Below are 23,858 nucleotides of genomic sequence, written 5' to 3' on the forward strand. Positions count from 1 at the left end.
GTCACCGTCTACCACACCAACCCTGTACTTGCTGCTCTTAAAAGGGGCCGCACCATTTTACAACACGTTCTTGCAATGTGAATCATTTAATTTAAACATGCTTATTGGCCTTCTTGTGCACGCTTGTGCGTTTGACAGCGCTTGTTTGTGTGAGCGAGCATTTATCTGTTGATGCTCGAGTTTAATAAAGCCAGGCTATTCATAAAAAACGTACGTAAATGTGGCATTAGTATGAACAGTTGAGACATTGATTCCGTCGGGCTCGGGTCGGGTTCGGACGAAATATTTTAATGGCTGTCGGACTCGGGCCGGGCTCGGGCACTACTCTGTCGGACGCGGGTCGGGCTCGGACAGAAAAATGTGGCCCGATCCATGCTCTATTGTGTTGGGATTCAGCCTGTTGATCAGGTTATACGGAAACAGAGAAGTGTTTGTTTGTGTCAACTGTATGTGAATTCAAACTGGTGGCCATGGATGACAGGTTGGCTGAAACAGAGATAGATGAGTGTGTGTGTGTGTGTGTGTGTGTGTGTGTGTGTGTGTGTGTGTGTGTGTGTGTGTGTGGACACAGTCAGTAATGAGGGATGTTACTGAGGCGCAAGGGGTGCCTCTGTCTCTATGGGTCTCACCCTTTTGGGTCGAGCAGGTCGCGGACCTTCTCGTTGTAGATCTCCATGAAGGACACCTCCACGGTGAAGCTCTCCCCCTCCCGCTGCTCCCGGGTGGAGCGCTCGAACAGCGCGCTGCACAGCCGAGGGGTCAGACCTGGCTGGTCCGCAGAGCCCATCATGGTGTAGGACTTCCCCGAGCCTACAACAAAGACGATCATGTTACAGCAATCTCTACATGGTCCCATCAGAATAGAGTGCGGTGCGGTGAAAAGGTGGCTTATTAGGTTCACCTTAGAAGTTCTCTAAACAGGCTAATTATGTTGCATTGTGATTGCCATGCGGTCTAAATACAGTGGGAAACAGTAAGGGAACAACCAGTTACACTGTTGTAGTGGGGAGTCTACCTGTTTGTCCATAGGCAAAGATGCAGGCATTGTAGCCCTGGAAAGCATTATCCAAAAGGCTTTCCCCCAGGCACTGAAACACTACATCCTGACCTGAGAAGAGAAACACACACACACACACACACACACACACACACACACACACACACACACACACACACACACACACACACACACACACACACACACACACACACACACACACACACACACACACACACACACACACACACACACAAACACCTTGAGCTGATGACAAAAAAAAACGTGTTCACAGAATGGTATTTCCGGATATAAACACAGAGAATGTGACTGCTGGTTTAATTAATCTCAAATCTGCCCCCCCCACCACATTTACTAAACCCGTTTCTCTCTCTGTAACTTGCATAGGACAGGATTGTTAGGATTGGATAACTGTACCAATGAAGTGTCATTATAAAATTGCCGTAGTGCGTTTTGACTGTGTTCCCAACATTCTACACACCTGCAAATGCTGCATCTGCCTCATCCATAGACCAAAAACAGTAGTCATACGCAAAAACCTACAGAGGAACAAAACCATACCAGTTATGCAGGAAATACAGCTTCCCATCACTCGAGAGATACAGACACCTGTGTGAACCATGCATCTACACAGAAATCTGCTAACACGTCTGCTAAATGACTAAATGTAAATGTAGAAAATAAACTACTCAGAAGCTAAATCCACAGTTGGACCTGCACATATCAGGAGGTGGTTTAATCAGCATAAGGGCCCTCACCTTTGGCTGGCTCCTAGATGGGAAAAACAAGAAATGAACATCATGAGTTTAGAAACCCAGTTTTCAACAACTTAATTAGACTGATTGATTACATTTATATAGCACTTCTCTCAAAAAAGCTTTATAGACATCAAAAGGGATCACATTTAACCACCACCAACATCCACCTGGATGATATGACTGGTATCTGGTATGGAGGTGAGTAGACAGAGAACTAGTCATTATGGCTGCACTGGGGAACATTTGGAGTGCTTGACAGAGTACAAGCCAAGAACACGTGATTTTACCATCCCTATCCTTTAGAACAAGAACCACAGGATCTTACATGCAAGAATGGAGGACGGTTTCGGAAAGGACACCCTCATTTGAAAGTCATAGTTGGCAATGTGTATGTGTATGTTTTATGTGTATGAGATCTTTGATCTTATCTTTGAATTTCTATTGTGTAGGCATGACTACTGCCTTTCACAAAGTAGTATAAATCAAGTATTTCTGGTCTGATGACAATCAATGAACAACCCCTGTTGATCCAATAACAAAATCCTCCTCTTTAAACCCCCAAAAGGCTTTTCTTTCCTCCATCACTGATGTTGCATTGCCGAAGGGGAGACATTTTGGGTAGATACTAAGTTTTAGACCCAATCAAGATCTGGGCACTAATGTATGTACATATGTACGTATACATGTACAGTATGCATTACATTGCAGCTCTGTAGGTTAAAACCCCCTATATATATATGTATATATATATACAGCTTACAGGTTAAATCTCTGAGCCTCTCATAGAAAAGCATTTGAGAATGTGGATAAAGAAATACTTTATTTGTCCATGAATGCTGGGTTGGGTTTTCAAACCACTGACCGAGGAGCACTGTAAATGCATCGTAATGATAAATAAATGACAGCGGCCCAGCCTATCAACAGCCTGTCAGACCTGTTCTGCCTGAGCTCAGAGGCAATCACAGCTGCATGCTGTAACCCATACAAAAAAAGAGATAGCCCCGCCCCGCCCCGCCCCCCCCCCCACACACACCCAGTGATTGGAATCACTAGTGATTGAGAAGGGGGTAGGAAAGCAGTGGAGCTTTTGTGACGGGAATACCTGGGAAAGCCAGTCACCTGGCAAGTAGCCAATGAAAGAACAGTCCCACCCTTTGTAAACATAGTAAGCAGTGTCTGTTTGTGTGTGTGTGTGTGTGTGTGTGTGTGTGTGTGTGTGTGTGTGTGTGTTTGTGTGCGTGTGTTAAATCAAGTATTTAAGAGAGAGAGAGAGAGAGAGAGAGTGAGTGAGAGAGCGCAAGGGTGGGTATGTGTATGCACATATGTAATTATTTGAGCAAGTGTAAACAGAAATGTGTGTGTGTGTGTGTGTGGTTAGTGTATGTATGTGTGTGTGTGGTTGGTGTATGTATGTATGTGTGTGTGTGTGTGTGTGTGGGGGGGGGGGGGGGGCATGAGGCTTCATGAGGCATGGACAGGCATGGGCTGTTCTAGAACTCTTCCACACACATACATAAACACACACACACACACACACATACACACACACACAGCTCTCAGACTTGTTGGCCTTGCCTTTTCAACAGGCTGCTGCCTGCAGAATTATTACCACAGCACTGACAGACAGGGCCCATGGAATACCACAGGACTCCACAAACAGGCAGGGAGAGAGAAGACTGATGAAAGTCAAAGGTCCTGCACCACAACTTCTCCTTTCTGCTTGGTCACACGGGTAAACCACTCCGCAAACGCCACAGCAAACTCTTTTTCTCCTTCTATTTTTTCACCAACCCAGAGTGTTTTTTTTTTTTACAATAACCATTTTGTGACAGAAACTAAAAATGAACACAAACTTCTGCATCCCTGTTTTCCATCATCGACACACACAGCTAACAGTATGAGGTGACGAGTGCTCATGTGAACATGGTGGAAAATTCAAACATCTGGTCAACTGGAAAAGCTGACGAGTTACCGAGACACTTGGGTAATAAAACGAGGACTGTTTTGAATGTGAGGATGTGAGATAAGGGGCTGCATCGCTGGTTCCTGAAGAGTAACACATCCTGTGAAAGTCCCTGTTTCCGGTTTCCGAGGTTCCAACCAAAAAACATTGAGGTCTAAGAACATGATGTCAGCAAAACTGCCTGGACCAAACGACTAAAACCACAGACTTGGGACATGGGAACAGTGGAAAAGTGTAATTAAGAACTGTGATTCCCCACATACTCAATCAAATTAAATTACCTCCAAAAATGTATAACCCAAAAATGTGTGTGCTTCTCTTGATTCCTCTAACCAACTGATATTCAAGACTTATCCGAAGCTCTGATTTCTTTCTATTCTTCATATCTAGCCTTCAACAATGACAACGACAATGACTCAAGCGCATTCTGTCCTAATGGGAATGCTATGAAATGGTAGACATTTGCGGCCACTGCAGCTTTTAGCTGAGGGAGAAGCAGCAGCAATGAAAATTATACCTGCTCTTCTGATCCCTTATTTACCCTGTGATGGCTGATGTGAGACTCGGCTCACACACACACACACACACACACACACACACACACACACACACACACACACACACACACACACAAGGCCACATTGTTTCCTTCAGCACTAAGAGAATCCAAGGTTACACTCCACTGGACCCTACACCGGTTGCTATGATAACCGGACGACCAAAGTAGCCGAGGAATTTAGATTGGTGGGAGTATAGCCTCCCAGCCCGGCCCATGTGAGATTAAGAACAGAGGAGGGGACCGAGAGAGAGCATCGCAACAGAAAGTCAAGTTTCTTTTCAAGAAGCCGGGCCACCCAGACCAGTCCGTACCATCAGTCAAGGGCTTTATTGTGTCTCTCCCCTGCAGTTAACTAATCATGGCAGGCTGTAATGCCCAATCTTTGTTGTCCTCTTGAAAACCAGTGTCTTTAGTACTATTGTCTGTGACCCTGGTGTCCCTCTACCCTATCTAAGTCAGCTATATCAGCCTGACCATGAAGCCTGCTGATGTCAGTTGTGCTCCAATTTCAAACTAGTGGTGGTGGTTTCACAGAAGTTTACATATATACTGCACCGCTAGTGTGCTTTTAAAGCCTACCTAGTGTCCCCTTTTCCCATGTTCCCACAGGCAGGGTGGAGGATGGTCTGGTTGCCTTCCATTTCGATGACACATTTTGTCTTCAGGTCCTTTTCTGTGAGGGAGGTGCAGCGGACAGAGGAGAAAAACATTCATTTCCTAGTCCCATTAGCAGCAGCACAAAAGTAGGACAGCAGCTCAGAAACACCACAAACATTTGTGAGAGGGGAGGTGAAGTGTGTCGAAACTGTGTTTTGAAGAGTTGAACAGACTTGTTTTATACTTGCTCAAAACACAAATTGCATGGGATGTTTTCCAGGAGGAGAAAAAAAACATGGGTAAAAAGTACATGCTTTCCTTGAAAAAAGTATTTGGCCAACAAGTGTGACATCAAAGGGTAAAACTACATGCCCCAAGGACAACACATATGCCTTCCAAGGGAAATTAGAAATGGTCCATTCGAAGCTTAAGTGTTTGTTTTTACATTTAAACTCCCATGAATAAGGAGAGCATGCTCTATTTTCGTGCGCACGGCTCAACAGCCATGGCACTGTTTCACACAGTTAAGTCACTTGCTGAGTTGAGGGGCATTGCTTAATGGAAATGCAATGACAGTCACAAGATTCCGTTCATGTCTCACCTCTCCTGTTCATTGGCCGGACCCGTACAGCAACCTTCACGTTTGAGTCATTCAAACTTGTTTCGTCCATGGTCCAGAAGTCTAGTTGTCTAGTTGTCTAAGATCCAGAAAAACTTTGTAAACACTTGTATATCAAAGCGATTACTTATATTGTAAAAAAGGCATTCTATTCAAATTCGTTAGTGATTATTACAAAGATATGTCCTATAGGCTTCAATAACTAATCTGAGACACTATCGATGTTTGTATCCTAGTAGACTACTGTCGCTTAATGTAAACCTCATTAATGCACATACCCTCCTCGCTATTTGTATCGTTTGTTCAGTGACAAAGTATAAGGAAAGCTAATACACTAACTGTTACAAGTAGCCTAGTTTAAATGTCGAAACAGATGGTTCGGCTGAGGTAAACGGCATAGCACAGCAACACTGGCAACGCACCTGAATAAACTGCAGGTTAAAGGAAAATCTAGAGTGCAACAAATTACACTAGCACATTCTATTTGTCGACAGTCCGAAGTTATGTGGCAATGACCGTTTACAGTTCTCAGAAGGTGTTGTAAACAGAAAAGCAAGCCTTACCACCGATCTTAAGGAGAGCTCCAATGAGAATTGACATTAGCTTGCTTTTAGCCTGTGAGGTTATACTGGCTTTATTCCAATCATAAAACATTCCAAATAGAGGAGTCCCCCCGAAATAATTTCTTCAGTAACAATCGTTCAGACAGGCTCCAATGAAACCTCCGGCTTTACGAGTCGATGACACTTCAAAAGCAAGCTGACATATTTCCACCTGCTTCATTTCCTGATACTCCCGAGAGAGACCACTGAAGCCATTTTAACCTGAGACTTCGCACAGGTTCTAGTGTGGGACAGTCATAGGCAACAGGTTGAGCGCCTATGTCACAGATTTGCACTGAGGCGGATTTGCTGGGACGCACAGTGACAGTCCAAATGGCCAAGAGGAAAGGCTGTAACTGGATAAATGTTGGATTTATTTTGGCCAGCGTTCAACGTGAAACGTGCAACATTTAACTTTATCATAGCAGCCGTATGAGTTTAATTCCACAGTGCTTTTCGTTTCTCAAGACACACAAAGTGTCAGATGGATCCGAAGTATTTAACAATCTGCATTTGCTAATATGAAAATGCTTACTTTTGATAGATTAGGAAAGCTTAAAATCAACAAACCCCAAACCTACTAAACCACACACTCATAGGCTAACCATATATTACAAAAAATTGCCTAATAATTCAACAACAATCTGGAGTTATAATAGCCTACAAAAAATGTAAAAGTAAATGAGCACAATGCATATTTTTTTTTCAAAGGTTGTCACTTTCACTCTTTAAAAAAAATCAGCATAGTTAATAGCTACAGCTACCATTAATTTCTTGTGACCACTGAGCAGTCTTTGTTAGAAGATGGGACAAGGAACTCTATATGAATTTCTGTTTTCTTCCGAAAGAAAAATGTGGTTGCACCTATCCGGAAGCGTTTTCGACAGTTCTAAACAAAGTACGGCCATAAGCATGTTGACATGTCTAGTTCCTACATGCTGATCTTCAGGAATGTCTGCGTTCTTAGTAGATAGTATGTTTTAGATTAAATAAAGATTCAATATATTGTGATATAATTTGTGTATTGGTGAAATATTTTTGGCTGCGCTGTTGTCATGGGGAAGCCAAAGAAGAAGAGTAAGTGTTTTATCTCTCAGCCAAAGCTAGTAACGTTAGCTGGATGCGTGTGAGTTTAATAAGCACAGCTAGTTACGTATGTAGCATTTATGTGGCATTTAAAGTTAGTTAGACTTACTTTCACGTATATACTATCTATGTCTGTCATTCACTCTTCATTGTAAATCGTGTTGTCTATTTTTATATTCTAGCTATTGGTACCAATGACCCTGTTGACGTAACGTTAGCCAGATATAGATAGCCTGTTAACTGACCAACGTTACATTCTCTTACGTTATATTATCTAATCTATTAATGCAATGGAACTGCATTGAGAGCAACTGACACACATTATAAACTGAGATAATGTTCAGGGAGAGCACTACCCCAAATGTTAGCTTGACCTATGTCATTCAGTTTTTGAAAGATTTAATCCCGTTGTTAATGAGCAGAACACATTAAGGCTTGCATCATGTCATAATTAAAAGAGTTCACATCTTTTCCCTCCACTTGCTCAGGTGACCTCAGCCGTGCGGAGCTGATGATGATTACAATAGCCGATGTCATCAAGCAATTGGTTGAGGCTCACGAGGAGGGGAAGGACATCAACCTCAACAAGTTAGTTCACACTCCTAGCTTACGTGTCTGTGTGTGATCAAATGATAGATATCTGAATGAATACTGGTGGAAATGTTGTTAGTGTGTAACGTCAGAAGTCATCAATTTGCAACATGCTCCCACTGATCTGTGGACTAAGCTCATCAAGAATGTCAAATTCATGAATTCACTCAGTTAATTGTGTGAAACTAAAACTCAGTGACTGGTCACCTCATCCTCCAGGGTGAAGACAAAGACTTCGGCTAAGTATGGCCTCTCTGCACAACCACGGCTGGTGGACATAATTGCCGCTGTTCCACCACAGTACAGACGTGCTCTGGTGCCCAAACTAAAGGCCAAGCCCATTCGCACAGCCAGTGGGGTCAGTAGTGCCGTAACTAGTCGTACACAAATAACTTCATGTGACAGTAGTGTGCTGTGTTTGGAATGATAAATACATAATATTAAAATGAACCAGACTTCTACACAAATGATAATGAGTAAAAAGGTTTACACATTGATAGTGTCATAACTACAGCTAGGATTAAACATGATATTAACGCATGGAAGGATTATATTGTAAAAGTAGCTGACATCTGCAGCCTTTTCTTCCATTACAGATCGCTGTGGTCGCCGTCATGTGCAAACCGCACCGGTGTCCTCACATCAGCTTCACAGGGAACATCTGTGTGTGAGTGGTCAGGGGCTCAGGGTAGGATGGGGAGGGACCATGGATGTGTATTTCTCAGCAATAGCTGATCAGCATCAATGGAATATTTATTAAAAAAAGAAAAATCTTATCTGAACATCTGTCAATCAGCTCAAATGCAAACAACCATCTATTGTTTTTTTTTTTTTCAGTCATATGAGCTAACATAGCTAATCACCATTCACAAGGATTTTGTGAGATAACTATATTTTGTGCTCTGGCAGATATTGTCCAGGAGGTCCCGACTCAGATTTTGAGTATTCCACACAGTCCTACACAGGATATGAGGTATTCACCGTCCCTCCATCCTCTCAGAAATATGAGTCTGAAATATGCTTGAGAACATGTTCACTAAAACCAAACTACAATGCGTGTGCGTGTGTGTGTGTGTGTGTGTGTGTGTGTGTGTGTGTGTGTGTGTGTGTGTGTGTGTGTGTGTGTGTGTGTGTGTGTGTGTGTGTGTGTGTGTGTGTGTGTCATGGTAAGCCAACGTCGATGAGGGCCATTCGGGCACGGTACGACCCCTACCTGCAGACGCGACACAGGGTGGAACAAGTGAGTAACCCAGTTAGCTTGTGCCGTCCTTTTCTCTTCTGCTCTCCAATTTATTCCACCAAAAGTAAGCAAGTGCACAGACCAGCTTTAAAAGTGGTGATGCTAAAACTATGTGGATGGGTTGTTTTTACATACAGACAGGTCTGAGCTCCATGAAAGTCTGTGATCCTAATTTAATTATGCAACCGGTGTAAGAATGTGTTCATTGCTTTTGATGACAGCCCTTGCTACCAAAACATGAAGGTCCTAACCCTATGGCTATGTTAAAGTGCTCTTTCCAAAAAAATGTACCTTCACACTTCATATAATTCGCAGTGCTTGAATGAACAGATCATTAGCATTATACAAGGGCTCTCTATGCAAAGAGCCAGTATAATCATGAAGTGTAAGACGAGCTTTCTGTTCTCTGCATATTGATGGCAGTGTGTGAGGCTTGCAGCATGATGCAAAGTAGCTTGTTATCTTTTAACGCTTTTTAAATGACCCTTTTTATTGAAGAGGCAGTGGACCAGTAAGAGACTTGAGTGCCTCTCTGAGGTGCTGTAAATGTGGTTGTATAGGGAGAGATATGTTTATTCTTCAGTATTCTTACAGAAATATAAGCTTTGTTTATTAAGCAAAGACAACCCAACCCATTCAAAATCTATGTATATTGTGTGACTGCTGTTGATCCTCCTCTTCTAAATGAATAAGCATCTTGCGGCCCAAACCTTAGGGTTTTCTCACAACACACACGACACGACACGACAGAGGGTAATATCTGGGCATACATGTCCACCCCACACACTCTGCTTCCATAAACACCCCCCTACCATACATACTTACACCTTGTCACACACAAACCTGTATACCCACTCACACATATCTGTTAAACTTTGTCTTTTGCCCACACCCCTGTGGTCATGCTACCCCTCTTCCCCTGTTCCTCTGTAACCCATGTCCACTCGTAGCTGAAGCAGCTGGGTCACAGTGTGGATAAGGTGGAGTTCATCGTGATGGGCGGGACCTTCATGGCCCTGGCAGAGGAGTACCGCGACTACTTCATCAGGAACCTGCACGACGCTCTGTCCGGACACACCTCCAACAGCGTGGCTGAGGCCGTCAAGTATGCTTACGCAGTCACGCAGTCGCACAGTCCACACACACAAACAATACAGACCTGCAAAGAGTTAGCCAGAGATAGTCAAATACGTATGTACATTCTTCTACACACACACACACGTGCGCACGCACACAGTAGTGAGGCAGAGACCGACAATTACATGCATGCATTCTCCTACACACCTGCGTCACACACACACACACACACACACACACACACACACACACAGGTACACTGTACGTACGGCTAATAGCATAGTCATTTATCTCCACTCTGTTACACTATACACATACTCCCCCGTGCTCACCTCTAGCATTAGGGTCCAGCCTGGCCAAGCTTACACTTAACTACCTCTTACCTTTCATCATTTTCGTGACTCCTCTTTCAATTTTTGCATATGTTGTAATACAAATTTAACTGACAACAGACACTCCGTTTGGCTGGGAGCTCTGTGTGGGTCTCCTGAAAAACGAATCGACCATAAGAGGGCGATGTGCACTCAATGTACTGCTGACGCATGAGTCAGACTGTTGTGATCCTCGTCGCTTGTATATATTAAGCTTAGTGCCTGGTGGTCGCAGATGACTGCGTATGAGAATTACAAGTTGGCCCTCATTGTCTAGAGGGGGGCATTTTCTGCTGTGTAATTCTCCTTGGAATCAGCAGAGCGTCAGTAGAGTATCAGACACTGTCTCTTCGGGTTAGACTCCTCACCCTTCTCACTGTTCCAAATGTCCTGAGCCTTTATTCACAAAGGGTCTTAAGGCTAAAAGTTGTAAAAGTAACTTGCCAATTTAGGAGAAACTCCTAAAAATAATGACAATGTCAGTCTTATCTTTGGGACTCGTATTTTTTTGAGTAAAAGGAATTCACACCAAGAAGTAGTTGAGAGGACTCCTAACTCACTAAAACCAATTCACAAACAATCGGAAAACAGCAGTATCTATCATTCCACGTCACGATGTTTTGGAATGCAAGTCTCAGTCGCGAAGGAATAATTGTGGATCTTAAGGGATGCAACCCCACCGACCAACCGAATAAACCCATTTATTTATGAAATTGAATTGAATGTAACGTTGTATTGTAAATTAAATTAAACTACTTACTGTCTACACGGAAGTGTCATACAGATGCATTTTGAAAACTTTGCGAAGATACTCTTTCTATGGGTAGTGTTTTCCGTTGTTATTTCATTTGTAGCCTGTCATTTTTATTTATTTTTTCATCTATTTATCTACGGATCTCTGCGGTAAACCATTTAGTGCATGCCTTCTCACCATCACACAAGTTTTCTTTTTGCAGGTGGGGCCGGGAAAAACTCATCAATATTCACCGGCACAGACCTGTCACTCATCAACCAATCACAGAGGTTATTGAAAGCAAGCACGTGCATAAGACCTGACACCAGCCTTAGTGACGGAGTTTTTCTCCTAGCTTAGGAGTTGTCTCTTCTCCTTAGTACAAGTTGGTTTTTAAATAGAGAACAGTCAAGAGTTTCATGTAAAATATCTCTACATCTATCTATTACTTACTCTCTACCTGTATCTCTACACTTACTTACATTTATAGAGCAGATTCTTTTATCCAAAGTGACATCCAGTACAGTGCAGATATACATTTTCGTCTGCATGTGCGTTGCGTTCCCTGACCTTGCCACTGTTAGCATCTTTCCCTACCAAGTTCAGCTACTGGAGCACTTAATAAGGGTAAAGGTTGTAGAAGCACAAACTGAGGTTCCAGTTAGCGCAATGACACAACACACAGTAACTGAGACATGTCGCCGGTCACAAACACACACACACACACTCACACACACAGACACAGACACACACTCACACACACAGACACAGACACACACACCCTCTGTCCTGTAAGGGGTGCCTGCGGTTATTCAGTCAATGGAATCAAATCCTGAACCAATTAATTCTCAATTAAGCATCAGGCGGCCCACTTTGACGGCCAGCCGGAGGGCCGTTTCCCGTTTTGGACCTGGGTGACGTGTCCCGTTAGATTGGCGCCCTTGCTCTAACCAGCACTGGCTGTCAGAGCGGGCAGGGCGTAATTGAGATGCCACTTGGATGGCTGGCAGCATGACTGGCAGGGTTAGAGCCCCAAACTTTGGCAAAAACTTTTTTGTGGGGGGGGGGGGGGGTGTGTGTGGGGGTGGGTGTGTGTGGGGGGGTTGCAAACAGCCTAAACGGTAGCAAAGACTTTGAGGGAGTTTGACTTCAGGGTGAGGGGAGTGTGGGGCTGGAGATAATGCAGTGTGAAAAACCTTCCGGACCTGATTGACTTATTAGTTTGTTTGTTTTTTTTGTCATTTTTTTGCTGTTCCAAAGTACTGATAAATTGTGTGTGTGTTTGTGTGTATGTTTTCAAGGCCATCCCCAGGATTACTGGCGTCTCAAATCGTGTGTGTGTGTGTGTGTGTGTGTGTGTGTCTGTGTGTGTCATTGGGTTTGTTAAGATGACATGATTGTTGTAATTGTTCGGGCTGCTAATCAGCTGGAGACGTCAGAGTTCGATTTCAGTTTCTTATCTCTGCTGTCGGCTGCCTGTGTGTGTGTGTGTTTGTGTTTACCCATATGTTTGACTGTGTGTGTGTGTGTGTGTGTGTGTGTGTGTGTGTGTGTGTGTGTGTGTGTGTGTGTGTGTGTGTGTGTGTGTGTGTGTGTGTGTGTGTGTGTGTGCAGGCTTTAGTGTCTGTATGTGTGTGCCTTTGTATCTGTGTGTGTGCAGGGTAAAGAGAGGAAAGAAAAAATGGACAGTGTTCTCTATCTCTAGTCACAAGCTGGTGGAGCCAACGACGTCTGTAGCTTGGTCGTTTAAAATTAAACTGAACGTCTCATTTTGGAGGCAATTAAAAGGGCAGATTTAGAATGTTCCCGAGGGACCACAACCTCATTTGTTCAGAGGAATTGCAGCGACCAGACAGAGGCTAGGAAAACCGCAAAGACTAATCATCCTCCCTCAGGTCCTGCATTCCTGTGTTCTTTGACAAATGTCGCTAGTATGGGGAACGCAGTGCATCTGCTTCTAGCACCAGTTAGCATTAGCATCTTTTACACTTAATTGGATCTTTCTGTATAAAAATCCCAGTTCATGACATGTAAGCAGTAATGGTCGTTTGTTGCACTTGTTGCACTGTGTTTCCCAAACTGGGGTACGCAAAGGGACGTAGGGGGTACGCAGGGAAAAAAAGGTAATTTGCATTTTGGAAGTGAAACAGCCCATTACATTTTTAAACTGACCTATAAGTATACTTGACCAAATAGACTGAATAGCTCATGTATACATTGTAGTGATCAGCGAAGCCTGTGTAGAGAAGCGGGAGCTCATTCCGGTTGCTGCAAGAAAATGGATAAATGGTTAAAAAGAGTTTATCCCCAGAGAGACACCAACCGCTACTACTAGTGGAAGGCCTACAGTCGAGGATGCACCTGCCGGCAACAGCATCCCAGGTTGCCCTTCCAAGTCTACCTCAGATCAGGATGTAAGCACCAGTACAGTTGTTGCTAGCCAAGCTACTAGCTTTTTTGTGTGCAAATCAACTTGGGTGACAGACATTGTCAAACGCAACATAAAAACGCACCTCAGTGAAAAGACTTTGATGCCCTTTGCCACGACGTACTTATGTGAGAGTGGGTTCTCAGCTCTGACGAGCATGAAAAAAAGGGGGGCGTGTGGAATCCGTTTGGATTAGTGGGACTTAATATTACTGTTAAATTGCACATTCCTTTGTCACAATGATAAGTGGTGTCAGGGTTGGTTGGCATCAGCGATTCTGTGTAATTACTCTGCTGTTGGTTAAAACCAGATACAATGTCAGTATTTTTCAAGTCTGAGTTCCTTTCAAGTTGGTGTTAATATTTGGTTCTCGGATTCAGAATGACTCATTGTTAGGATTTGTTTGTGTCAGTTTGTATAAAGGACTGGAAGATATAGTAAAAAAAAGTCAGTCAAACATTGGAGTGATCGTCAGTTAGTGTTGCCATATGTGAAGCTGTCTTGAGTAATTATCAGTAGTTCTGTTGTACTCAGGAATACTGTGTGTGGACCCACTCTCCCTACTCCCTAGGTACTCGGAGCGGAGTAACACCAAGTGCGTGGGCATCACCATAGAGACGCGTCCGGACTACTGCCTAAAGCGGCACCTCAGCGACATGCTGGGTTACGGCTGCACTCGGTTGGAGATCGGCGTCCAGAGCGTCTATGAGGACGTGGCACGAGACACCAACAGGTGAGGGGGGGGTCAACACCTGTAACTGAGTCACCACACCCTCAGGTAATGAGGAAGAACAGTATGAGCTGCTGCTGTATGTGACCCCTGGTGTGTCTTTCTTACCAGGGGTCACACGGTGCGGGCGGTGTGCGAGTCATTCCATCTGGCCAAAGACGCCGGGTTTAAGGTGGTGTCCCACATGATGCCAGACCTGCCCAACGTGGGGATGGAGCGGGACATCGAGCAGTTCATAGTGAGTAACACATGCACGCACGCACGCATGCATGCACACACACACACACACACACACACACACACTGTTTGTGTTGTTTTGTGTTGTGATGTTTATTCTGTGTAAGCACATTGAGAGCCACTTTACCAAGTCAAATTCCTTGTTTGTGCAAACTTACTTATAAAGCCAATAAAACCTGATTCTGATTCTGACACACACACACACACACACACACACACACACACACACACACACACACACACACACACACACCCGTGTGACCCTCACAGAATTGCACACACTGCACCCACAGGCTGCAGGCAGGGTGTCCTGGGTGTCCCTAGAAACGTACATCTCCATGACATACATGTAGGAGGAATCGTTTTTGTCTTCATGGCCTTGTGCTGCCGGACTGTCCAATATGAAAATGTCCAATATCCAATTTTCACTCACATAATTGCACAGACTGCACATATCTTTCTCTGTGCAAAGCCTGAGGCCTTATGGGAGAAGTAGTGAAGTTGCGGTTTGCCCTTGTCTTAGATATCGAGTTCTGGAAAATTCTGGTCTCTATGTGGCTGTCATAACAGATGACTTATTGGCAAGAAACTGATGTGATGATTGAATGAGAGAATGAGAGTGGTGTGGTGTGTAATGTAAGATGATTGGGTGTGTCATGGTGTGTAAATCTGATATTTCAGTGGTGCTTCATGTATTGTAGTAATGTGCGATACAGTGTTTGGTATATCTAGTTGGTGTGTGTGTTGCGTTGTGTGTGTGTGTGTGTGTGTGTGTGTGTGTGTGTGTGTGTGTGTGTGTGTGTGTGTGTGTGTGTGTGTGTGTGTGTGTGTGTGTGTGTGTGTGTGTGTGTGTGTGTGTGTGTGTGTGTATATGTATGTATGATATTAGAGGGTTTTGGAGCGTATGTTTGTGTGCGTATATTTGCTGACGTGGTTAGGTGACATATCCTGTGCTTTTCTGTGCCGTAGGTGCTCTGTTTGTGTATGCGTGTGCAAATGTGTGTGATGAACTGTGTGTGCAGCTCGTCCTTTTTTATTTTTTTCAAGCTCCAGCTATGACACGGGAGACACCCCCCCCCCCATCCTCCGACACCCTCCAAGGCAGTCTCCATTATCAGGGATGAATTGTTCTTTTATTACCGAAGGGAGCCGTAATACAGAGAGCTCCATTAAAGTCGAGAGGCAATCCCAGTCCGGGGTGTCTCTGCATGGGTGGGCCCATTCAGCCTGTCACCCCTCTCTGCCAGTGTGCCAAGCCAGGAAGCCTTTTGTGTCACCGCTGTAGCCTGCGCTGCGCGTGGGCTTTGTGTGAGCGTCGGAGACCGATAGCGGCCTGTCTGAGAGAGTCTGGTGCAGTTTGAGGAAAGAACATCTGTAGAAGAGTTGGGTTTTTTATTTGTTTATTTCTTATTTTTTCTTAGCCACTTATGATCTCTTTGTTAGCAGTTGTTATCTCACTGGCAATTGCATGTGTTTATTTAACAAGTTCTAAGGGTCTAAGTGTCTTTTGCGGACGGCTAGATTTGTAATTATTTTGATTATTTTAGTTTATTAGTTTTATGTACTCATGGCATTGGCCAAAGCCTTGAGCCCAGGTGGTCTAAGATAAGGATTAAGCTCTTCATAGATTTAAATTAATGCTTGTCCATCAAACTTTAATCCTGTTCCCTTTGTAATTCTTGTCTGGGGAAAAAAGACCCCTGGTGATTTTTATAGACCTAGATATCTGAAGAGATTAATATCTAAAATAGCTATGCTGATTTGTTTCTGAACAAAAGAATTAACAAAATATGAGGTTTTCTCAGTAAGTATGAAGACCACTTGCATATCTTTGGATCTCTGCCTGGCCTGGGTATTCTCTGACATGTCGTCATCATCTTAGTGAACCCTACCAATGGAGTCCATGAGTTGCACTGAGAAACCCCATTCAGCGTAGACACTTTTTCAACATACCCTAAGATCCAGGGTCTGGTTAAAGTTCTGAAAGGAATTCATAGCTACAGTTCCGCAGCCCAATCATGTTGCACCATATTTTTGCTTTGGTATTCTCCTTGGCTGCAGATGCATCTTCTTCTCATTTTGGCTAATCTGATTTGCCATCAGTAATTGGTGTTTGCCAGTGGCTCTAAAGATCTGGCGATACCAGTCCAGGGTTTTAGGCTTGGAGAGGCTAAGATTAATGTTGGCACTGCCTGGGCTGGCAACGCCACTGCCTCCTAATGTGGTGAGTGCTGTGTTATCACTGTTCGGCTCACTTCCCAAATAGCCCACCTGCGTCACAAGGTGTTCTCTCTTTCTTGCCCGCTCTCTCTCTCTCTCCCGTTCTGTCAGTGTCTGTTCCATGGGTTTGCTCTCCCTGCCCACTTTCTCCACCTCCTCCTCTCTTCTGTTCTTCTTATTCACTTTTCTGTTTGTTGTTGCCCTCAGCTCCACTAATAGCCCCACTCCACTTCTGTCTTGCGCTCTCACTCTCTTTCCCTCCTTGCCTCTCTCGTTCTCTCTCTTCCTCCTTACACCTCTTTTTTTCCCCTGTCACTTCCCTCTCGCTCTACCTCTTTTGCTGTCTCCTGCTCCCTTGCGTTCCTCCTCCTCCACCCCCTATCTCTTGAGTGCGGGGTCCATGTTGCTGGTATCAGAAGGGGAGAAGGGGGGTGTGTGTGTGTGTGTGGGTGTGTGGGGGGGATGGCATAGGAGCGAGAAAATAGAGGCAGATAGCAGAATCCCATTAAAGAGCATCTCCAGCCCAGGCTCTCACTTATCTACCCCCACGCAGACATCTCACCAACCCACACACACTCCCATCTAGACACACACACACACACACTGGTACACCCACTCATACCTCTCAACGAACACATATACGAGGCTTCCTGTTACAGCACACAACCGCACACACACACACACACATACACACACGGACACAGGTACACAATATATATCACATCCAACACATACCTCAAACAACCATAGTACCTGTAGAAAAAAATTCACAAGAAGTACATTGCCCATTCTTTTGCATACTCCAATTCAACTTTCTTGATTGTGGCGTGTGTGTATATTGCGTTTAATTTTGTCTACAGCGTCAGTAGGTAAAGGCACTGTGAGTGGCAGTGTCAGCTGGAGTGATACACTCATGTCTCACTGTACTCGCTAAGACGTCTAGAGTGACTGCGCTGTCGTGCCGATTGTAACGGCTCTCACTGCCGAACTGCGTCCTAGGCAAAGGCAGTGACGCTGGAGGGAGAGGAAGGAGCCGGTTTTGGTAACCGTGGCAACACGGTGGGCGCAAACTTTATTGCATGAGAACCAGCAGTTGTGAGTTATTAACCAGCAGATGTTTGGGTCCCCCTAAATCAATTGCGTAAATCAAACACTTTAATCCTTCATAAAAAATGCAGTTTTTGTCAAAGTGTGCCATGTTTTTCTGAAAAACATTGTTGTTCATGGATTTCTCTTTTTATTTACTTTTCTGAGGGAGATTCTACAACTTGGTTGTATCTTCGATCCTGTATTTAACCTCAATTTACTGTTAGTTCTTGTAAACTTTCATCTCCCAAGTTCCTTTGTTTTGTTGTTCAATTGTTTTGCTATGGTTCCTTCTGCACTTTCTTCAGGAGTTCTTTGAGAACCCTGCGTTCCGTCCGGATGGGCTGAAGCTGTACCCGACTCTGGTGATCCGAGGGACGGGTCTGTATGAGATGTGGAAGACGGGCCGCTACAAGAGCTACTCTCCCAGCGCACTAGTGGACCTGGTGGCCCGCATCCTGGCTCTGGTACCGCCCTGGACCCGCGTGTACCGGGTGCAGAGGTGAGAGGAACACTCCAGAAGGCTGAGGTTTTTTTTTTCATCAAGTTATTTATGTCAATCATGAAGGGCCATACTTGGGTGGCTGTTAAACAGGGTGAGGACACACAACCTGTTTGCTGCTGGGTTTATAGTTTACCTTGTAGATCATGTCAATGCAGAGAACAACTTTAGGTCCTAGGTTCAATCCGCAGGAGCCATTTTTTGTTTATTGTTTGCTTTGGGTCATAGAATCCTGTAACTGAATACAAGTACTTCCATCTGATTGGTCCTCTGGTCTCTTCCCAGGGACATCCCCATGCCCTTGGTGAGCTCTGGGGTGGAGCATGGCAACCTGAGGGAGCTGGCCCTTGCCCGCATGAAGGACATGGGCACTGAGGTGAGGACCTCTGACAACAGCCCCAACATTAATACATACACAATAAAAATAAACGACACAATAACGGTCATGTCCTGTTTGTTAATGAACTGAAAGGTGAACAGCTTCGAGGCATGGAATTCACAGTGACTTGTAATTGATAGAGTCCCATTGTAGAACCGCATGGTAAAGCACATGAAATGTTCTTTTACCTCTCCTGTAGTGTCGGGACGTGAGAACCAGAGAAGTGGGCATTCAGGAGATCCATCACAAACTACGACCCTACCAGGTACGGTCTCTCTGCTTTATAATTCTAAACAGCAAAGCCACTGAGAATACCAGCAAGGCTTGCACAGTAGTTACAGTTGTTTGACTGACGTCAGTAGTCATAATGCTTGCAGTCATAATGCTTGCTGTTAATTCCACTGCTGATTCTCAAGAGTGAATAAATCCATTTTAATAACAATAGTTTTTTTAGAATACATGTATTTAGTTTGGGGTTGTTAGATCTGTACGGTTTCATTTCATCAAAAAATAATCACGAAAACATGAGTGTGTGTGTGTTTCATTGCCTACCTACAGTTATGAGTGACTGTGTTTGTGTGTTTTTTTGCCTCCCTACAGTTATGAGTGACTGTGTGTGTGTGTGTGTGTGTGTGTGTGTGTGTGTGTGTGTGTGTGTGTATTTTTTGCCTCCCTACAGTTATGAGTGCGTGTGTGTGTGTGTTTCTTTGCCTCCCTACAGTTATGAGAGACTGTGCGTGTGTGTTTGTGTGTGTTTCTTTGCCTCCCTACAGTTATGAGAGACTGTGTGTGTGTGTTTGTGTGTGTTTCTTTGCCTCCCTACAGTTATGAGGGACTGTGTGCGTTTCTTTGCCTCCCCACAGGTGGAGCTGATCCGGCGCGACTACGTGGCTAACGGCGGCTGGGAGACGTTCCTGTCGTACGAGGACCCGGAGCAGGACATCCTTATTGGCCTGCTCCGTCTGCGCCGCTGCTCCCCGCAGTCCTTCAGGGCCGAGCTCAAGGGCAGCGTGTCCATCGTGCGTGAGCTCCACGTCTACGGCAGCGTGGTGCCCGTCAGCAGCAGAGACCCCAGCAAGTTCCAGCACCAGGTAACACACACGCACACACACTCTCTCTCTTTTCTCTCTCTCTTTCTCTTCTCTTTCTCTCTCCCTAACACACAACAGTCACGCATTCTCGCTCCAACACTAACACACATACAAACACACGATCACAATGACGCCATGGTACAATACCATTTACAATACCAGTCGACGTTTATAGGATCATAAACACACTGGCAAATTCCAGCTCCAGTTAACTCACACACACACACACACACACACCCACACAAGCGCTCTCACTCTGACACACACACAGACACACACAATCTCACTCTCACTCACACACTCTCGCTCTCTCTCTCTCTCTCTCACACATACACACACACACACACACACACACACATTCTCTCTCTTAAACACACACACACACACCTCGACATATGCACTCGCACTGTTAGAACCTTTTCTGCATCTCCCTCAAATCTCTTACTACGTTCCTGTTGAACAAGTGTGATATCTTTTCCTATCGGACAAATCACTGCATCTACCACCTCTCTCTCTGTTGCTCCCCATCTTCTCTCTCTCTCTCCATGTCTCTCTCTCTCTTTCCATGGCTCTCTCTCTCTCTCTCCATCTCGCAGGGCTTTGGTATGATGCTGATGGAGGAAGCGGAGAGAATCGCTCGAGAGGAGCACGGCTCCAGCAAGCTGGCTGTCATCTCCGGTATAAGAAAATGCAAAACTCTTGCTCGCTGCAGGCTCCTGATCACAAATCGCTCTCAGACTCTCATCTCCGTATCCTGCTTATCTCTCGCAGTGAGATTTGTTGTGCCAATAACGTCTTAACATGCCACAAAATATTGGGGTGTCTGACACTAGTCGGAGGCCGGGTTAGATTGTATCTCAACAGATCGTTGTCAAGGGACCTTGGCAAACGCACTGATTTGGCACCTGGCAGAGCAATGTGGAGTAGACCTGAATTTGTCTACAACAGTGAAGTTAAAATCTGTTAGTGCATGCTCAGTTGAGTCAAATCAGTTAGTGTATGATTCCTTTCTGACATCAGAGTGGCTGTATTTTGGTCATAAACAAGTTTCATGCTGATCTTAGCCTACTTGCCACTGTTGGATGGACCAAGGCCTCTGTTGATGCATCTGTTTGCTTCCTCCTCTTATCCCCATTTTGTCTCTCTTGCAGGGGTAGGAACCAGGAACTACTACAGAAAGATGGGCTATGAGCTAGAGGGGCCATATATGGTGAAGCGCCTGGACTGATGGGGACCGGACAAAACCCAGCGTACATTTTATAGACATTTTTATGTCCTTGAGGACGGAGCAAACACACATTTTGAGGCCTTTCAGTAAGACGCCTGCATGGCTCATGCCCCAATGCAGTTGTCATGGACGTTTCTGTAAATTGATTCCTGAGGACTGAAGGCAATGTTAATGCACTCCACAGGAGTTTCTCAGAGTGTGCGGCATCAAGCCGTTTTCAGTCATTTTGCTGTGCGATTACGTTATTTCACGGATTTACCTCATGTTTTCCACCCTGGATTGTGTCTTTTAAATATTGACTTTGGTTAGTTCATGGGTTTGACGTCTTTGCATACAATTTGCAGACTTCCCATTGGTCCCAGTCATGTAACATTCTCTAGACAGTAGCGGAGAGTGTTCGCCTGTTGTTTGATCAACGATTGTCTAGGATGTGGGGTGAAATGGAATATCAGGAGTTTAGTAAACCTAGCCGTTAAATAAACGCACTGAATTGTTTGCGAGAAAAGGAAGCAGTTGGGTTTCATAAACAAATCCGTATTAATCTTTGCCCAGTTTTTTTCTGAAATTACATTACTGTATGTCCTTAAAATGGTATGGCCTTATTATGTTGAGCGCCGATGCTTACAAAGAACGGAATTTTGGATGGTTCAGGGGAGGGTTTTCGGTTTTGTCTCGAATAAAGTCTATTAGTCAAAAATATCCATGCTGTGTGTATTGGTGCTTTGGTATGTGACAGCCGCGACCGAAATGGAGCAAACTCATTCGGTTCCCTGTCAGGCTGTAGATAATGTGTCACCAAATCCATATAGGCCCCAGGACGAGTTGGGGTTCTTTTACATTTTCACAAAAATAGAAGGTTACCATGAGCTGCAGCACCGCCTGGGAGTCAGAGCCCCCCCCGGGTTGATGGTGACTTTGATGAGCTTTTACTGCTGCATCAGACACCTCAGTACCGCAATTACAGCTCTATCTCGAATGCGATGCACAGTGAATGATGACCAAATGCTTTTAAAAGTTGAACCATGATGAGCTTGTCACGGTGACTACGTCTGGAAGAATGTGTCATCTGAAAATGGCTCATAGGAAGCCCATGAAACTGGTGGTGCATCTCCCACACACCGCGCATTAACCCCACCCGCACCTGTTCTCCCGCTCGCAATTTCCCAGCAAAGGGAATCTCGTCATGATTTTAGTGTGCGCTAACATTAACCGGGGAAGCCCCGGGAAAAAAGGCATTGCCTCATAAGTCATCCAGTTTCTCCACCTATAGAACAGAACTGACGCCAACATCTGTTTGGTGTCCTCGACTACGAAGTCATTCCTCACTCCGCCTGTATGACACGCTGATGCTAGGCATCTAAGTGAAGATTAACTCCACGAGCGAAAGAGCATGGTGCGTGATGGAGTGCCGGCACACTAGCGGACGCCCGGGAAAGCCGTCTGGCCATTTCATTTGCAGGCCGCCGGAGCATGAAGGAAAGGGCAAGGTGCGCCGCGTGAAGGAAATGTCATCTGCATGATCTACTTACAACAATCACCGATGCATCATATCGTGCTGAGTCGGAAGCCACCAGGTCATTCACCTTTGCTGTCCTTTTTTTTGCGCGCTGTGCTCCTTTGCTTTCGTCTGTCTACACTTTCTCCCCACCAGATAGTTTAACACACCAGTTTCCATGCAGTGATATAATTCTGGCTAGGATCACATTCTCTAGAACTCATATGGCAGATTTGCAACAAATGTGACACGGTGTGATAAAAATGTAATGGAAAATATATAAACAGAATCAGTAACAATGCCCTCCGTACATTGGAATATTTATCCAAAATATGTTACTCGGTCACTTTCTTCTTGTTTATTTTAATAGACTTTTCACAGAAGCTATCAGAGCAATAGAAAACCACCTTCAGGGGGAAACTCTTGGCAGCAGACAGCACTGAGACTAACTCCCTTGTTCAAAGACGAATAAATCGAGCATAGCCAATCTGTAGAGGGACTCCATATGTCGCACACCAGTATTTGTACGACCAACCCATGTTTTGAAGAGGCCTAATGAGATAACCAAGAGTTTAAGAGCAGTAGCACAGACTTACTGGTGGGATCGAGCTAGTATTTGGGGGTGAGAACCATACAATCTTTCATGCATGACAATGGAATGACAGATGAGAAAATGAAGTGTTGGTTTTTATTTGAAGCAGTTTTTGTGGACTGCACATTTAATATCCTGAGGAAAATGGAGTTGTCTTTAGAAGGATCTATCTGTTCCATTGGCTGCGCTGTACAAAATAAATGAATTTTCCACAAAGGAGAAAAAGAAACATCACACACAGACACTTTAAGAGGGTGACTGAAGGGAGGCAAACTGTGTATGTGCGCAAAATACAAAAGGGATATCTCCCCTTTTCATCAAACACATCATTGTCACTCGGGAGAAGGAAGTATTGGCCTGAAAAATGCAGTTGGACATGCTCAGTCTGCAGGGGAACTTCAAAGACCTCACAGGAGAAAAGCGGAGATCGCGCCATTGCTGTGAGCACAAAGAGGAACTTGTGCAAGAGTCTGGTGTGTGACGTTGCTGAAATTACACCACATCCAGTTGATGCAGACAACAATCAAAAGAAAACTCTTAATTTAGCAGAAAATATCATATCCATCTTTGGAGGCAAATGAAAGAAATGCGTACCATCTCCAAAATAACAATGCTGTAATAAAAGGGAAGTCTAGAAATCAGAAACCAAGCCAGTC

The 23,858-nt window shown here is 44.6% G+C and overlaps 2 protein-coding genes across 6 annotated transcripts in view; one reads left to right on the forward strand and one right to left on the reverse strand.

Annotated features, from left to right (window-relative positions):
• LOC105907324 (kinesin-like protein KIF13B) overlaps positions 1 to 6,430 on the reverse strand; it is a 34,477-nt gene extending 28,047 nt beyond the window's left edge. For 4 of the 5 annotated variants that reach the window (XM_042709865.1, XM_031581411.2, XM_012835629.3 and 1 more), the window contains exons 1-7: positions 6,078 to 6,429; positions 5,497 to 5,593; positions 4,878 to 4,971; positions 1,777 to 1,789; positions 1,500 to 1,557; positions 1,016 to 1,108; positions 630 to 810 (exon numbers count right to left, since the gene is read on the reverse strand). In XM_042709865.1, the coding sequence (XP_042565799.1) occupies positions 630 to 810; positions 1,016 to 1,108; positions 1,500 to 1,557; positions 1,777 to 1,789; positions 4,878 to 4,971; positions 5,497 to 5,566 (509 nt within the window). In that variant the 5' untranslated portion in view covers positions 5,567 to 5,593; positions 6,078 to 6,429. Of the gene's footprint in view, positions 1 to 629; positions 811 to 1,015; positions 1,109 to 1,499; positions 1,558 to 1,776; positions 1,790 to 4,877; positions 4,972 to 5,496; positions 5,594 to 6,077 lie in introns of all 5 variants that reach the window. The other variant, XM_031581410.2, reaches the window with a different exon arrangement.
• Positions 6,431 to 6,989: 559 nt separating this feature from the next.
• elp3 (elongator acetyltransferase complex subunit 3) lies at positions 6,990 to 21,814 on the forward strand. Its single transcript, XM_012835638.2, has 15 exons — positions 6,990 to 7,193; positions 7,691 to 7,790; positions 8,013 to 8,151; positions 8,390 to 8,460; positions 8,703 to 8,766; positions 8,965 to 9,033; positions 9,984 to 10,138; positions 14,214 to 14,375; positions 14,484 to 14,610; positions 18,224 to 18,417; positions 18,703 to 18,793; positions 18,996 to 19,061; positions 19,660 to 19,887; positions 20,484 to 20,565; positions 21,039 to 21,814. Exons 1-15 carry the CDS (start codon positions 7,172 to 7,174, stop codon positions 21,113 to 21,115), a joined length of 1,647 nt encoding a protein of 548 aa, XP_012691092.1. The 5' UTR covers positions 6,990 to 7,171; the 3' UTR covers positions 21,116 to 21,814.
• The last annotated feature ends 2,044 nt before the right edge of the window (positions 21,815 to 23,858 follow it).

Source organism: Clupea harengus, chromosome 15 (genome assembly GCF_900700415.2).
Source record: "Clupea harengus chromosome 15, Ch_v2.0.2, whole genome shotgun sequence".
NCBI lineage: Eukaryota > Metazoa > Chordata > Actinopteri > Clupeiformes > Clupeidae > Clupea > Clupea harengus.

What these genes read in the sequence shown, in the direction of transcription:
- elp3 (XM_012835638.2), top strand. Translation starts at nt 7,172, where the DNA reads ATGGGGAAGCCAAAGAAGAAGA. An exon ending in GGGGAAGCCAAAGAAGAAGA is followed by an intron (nt 7,194 to 7,690) that starts GTAAGTGTTTTA and finishes CCACTTGCTCAG; the next exon opens with GTGACCTCAGCCGTGCGGAG. An exon ending in CCAGCAAGTTCCAGCACCAG is followed by an intron (nt 19,888 to 20,483) that starts GTAACACACACG and finishes TCCATCTCGCAG; the next exon opens with GGCTTTGGTATGATGCTGAT.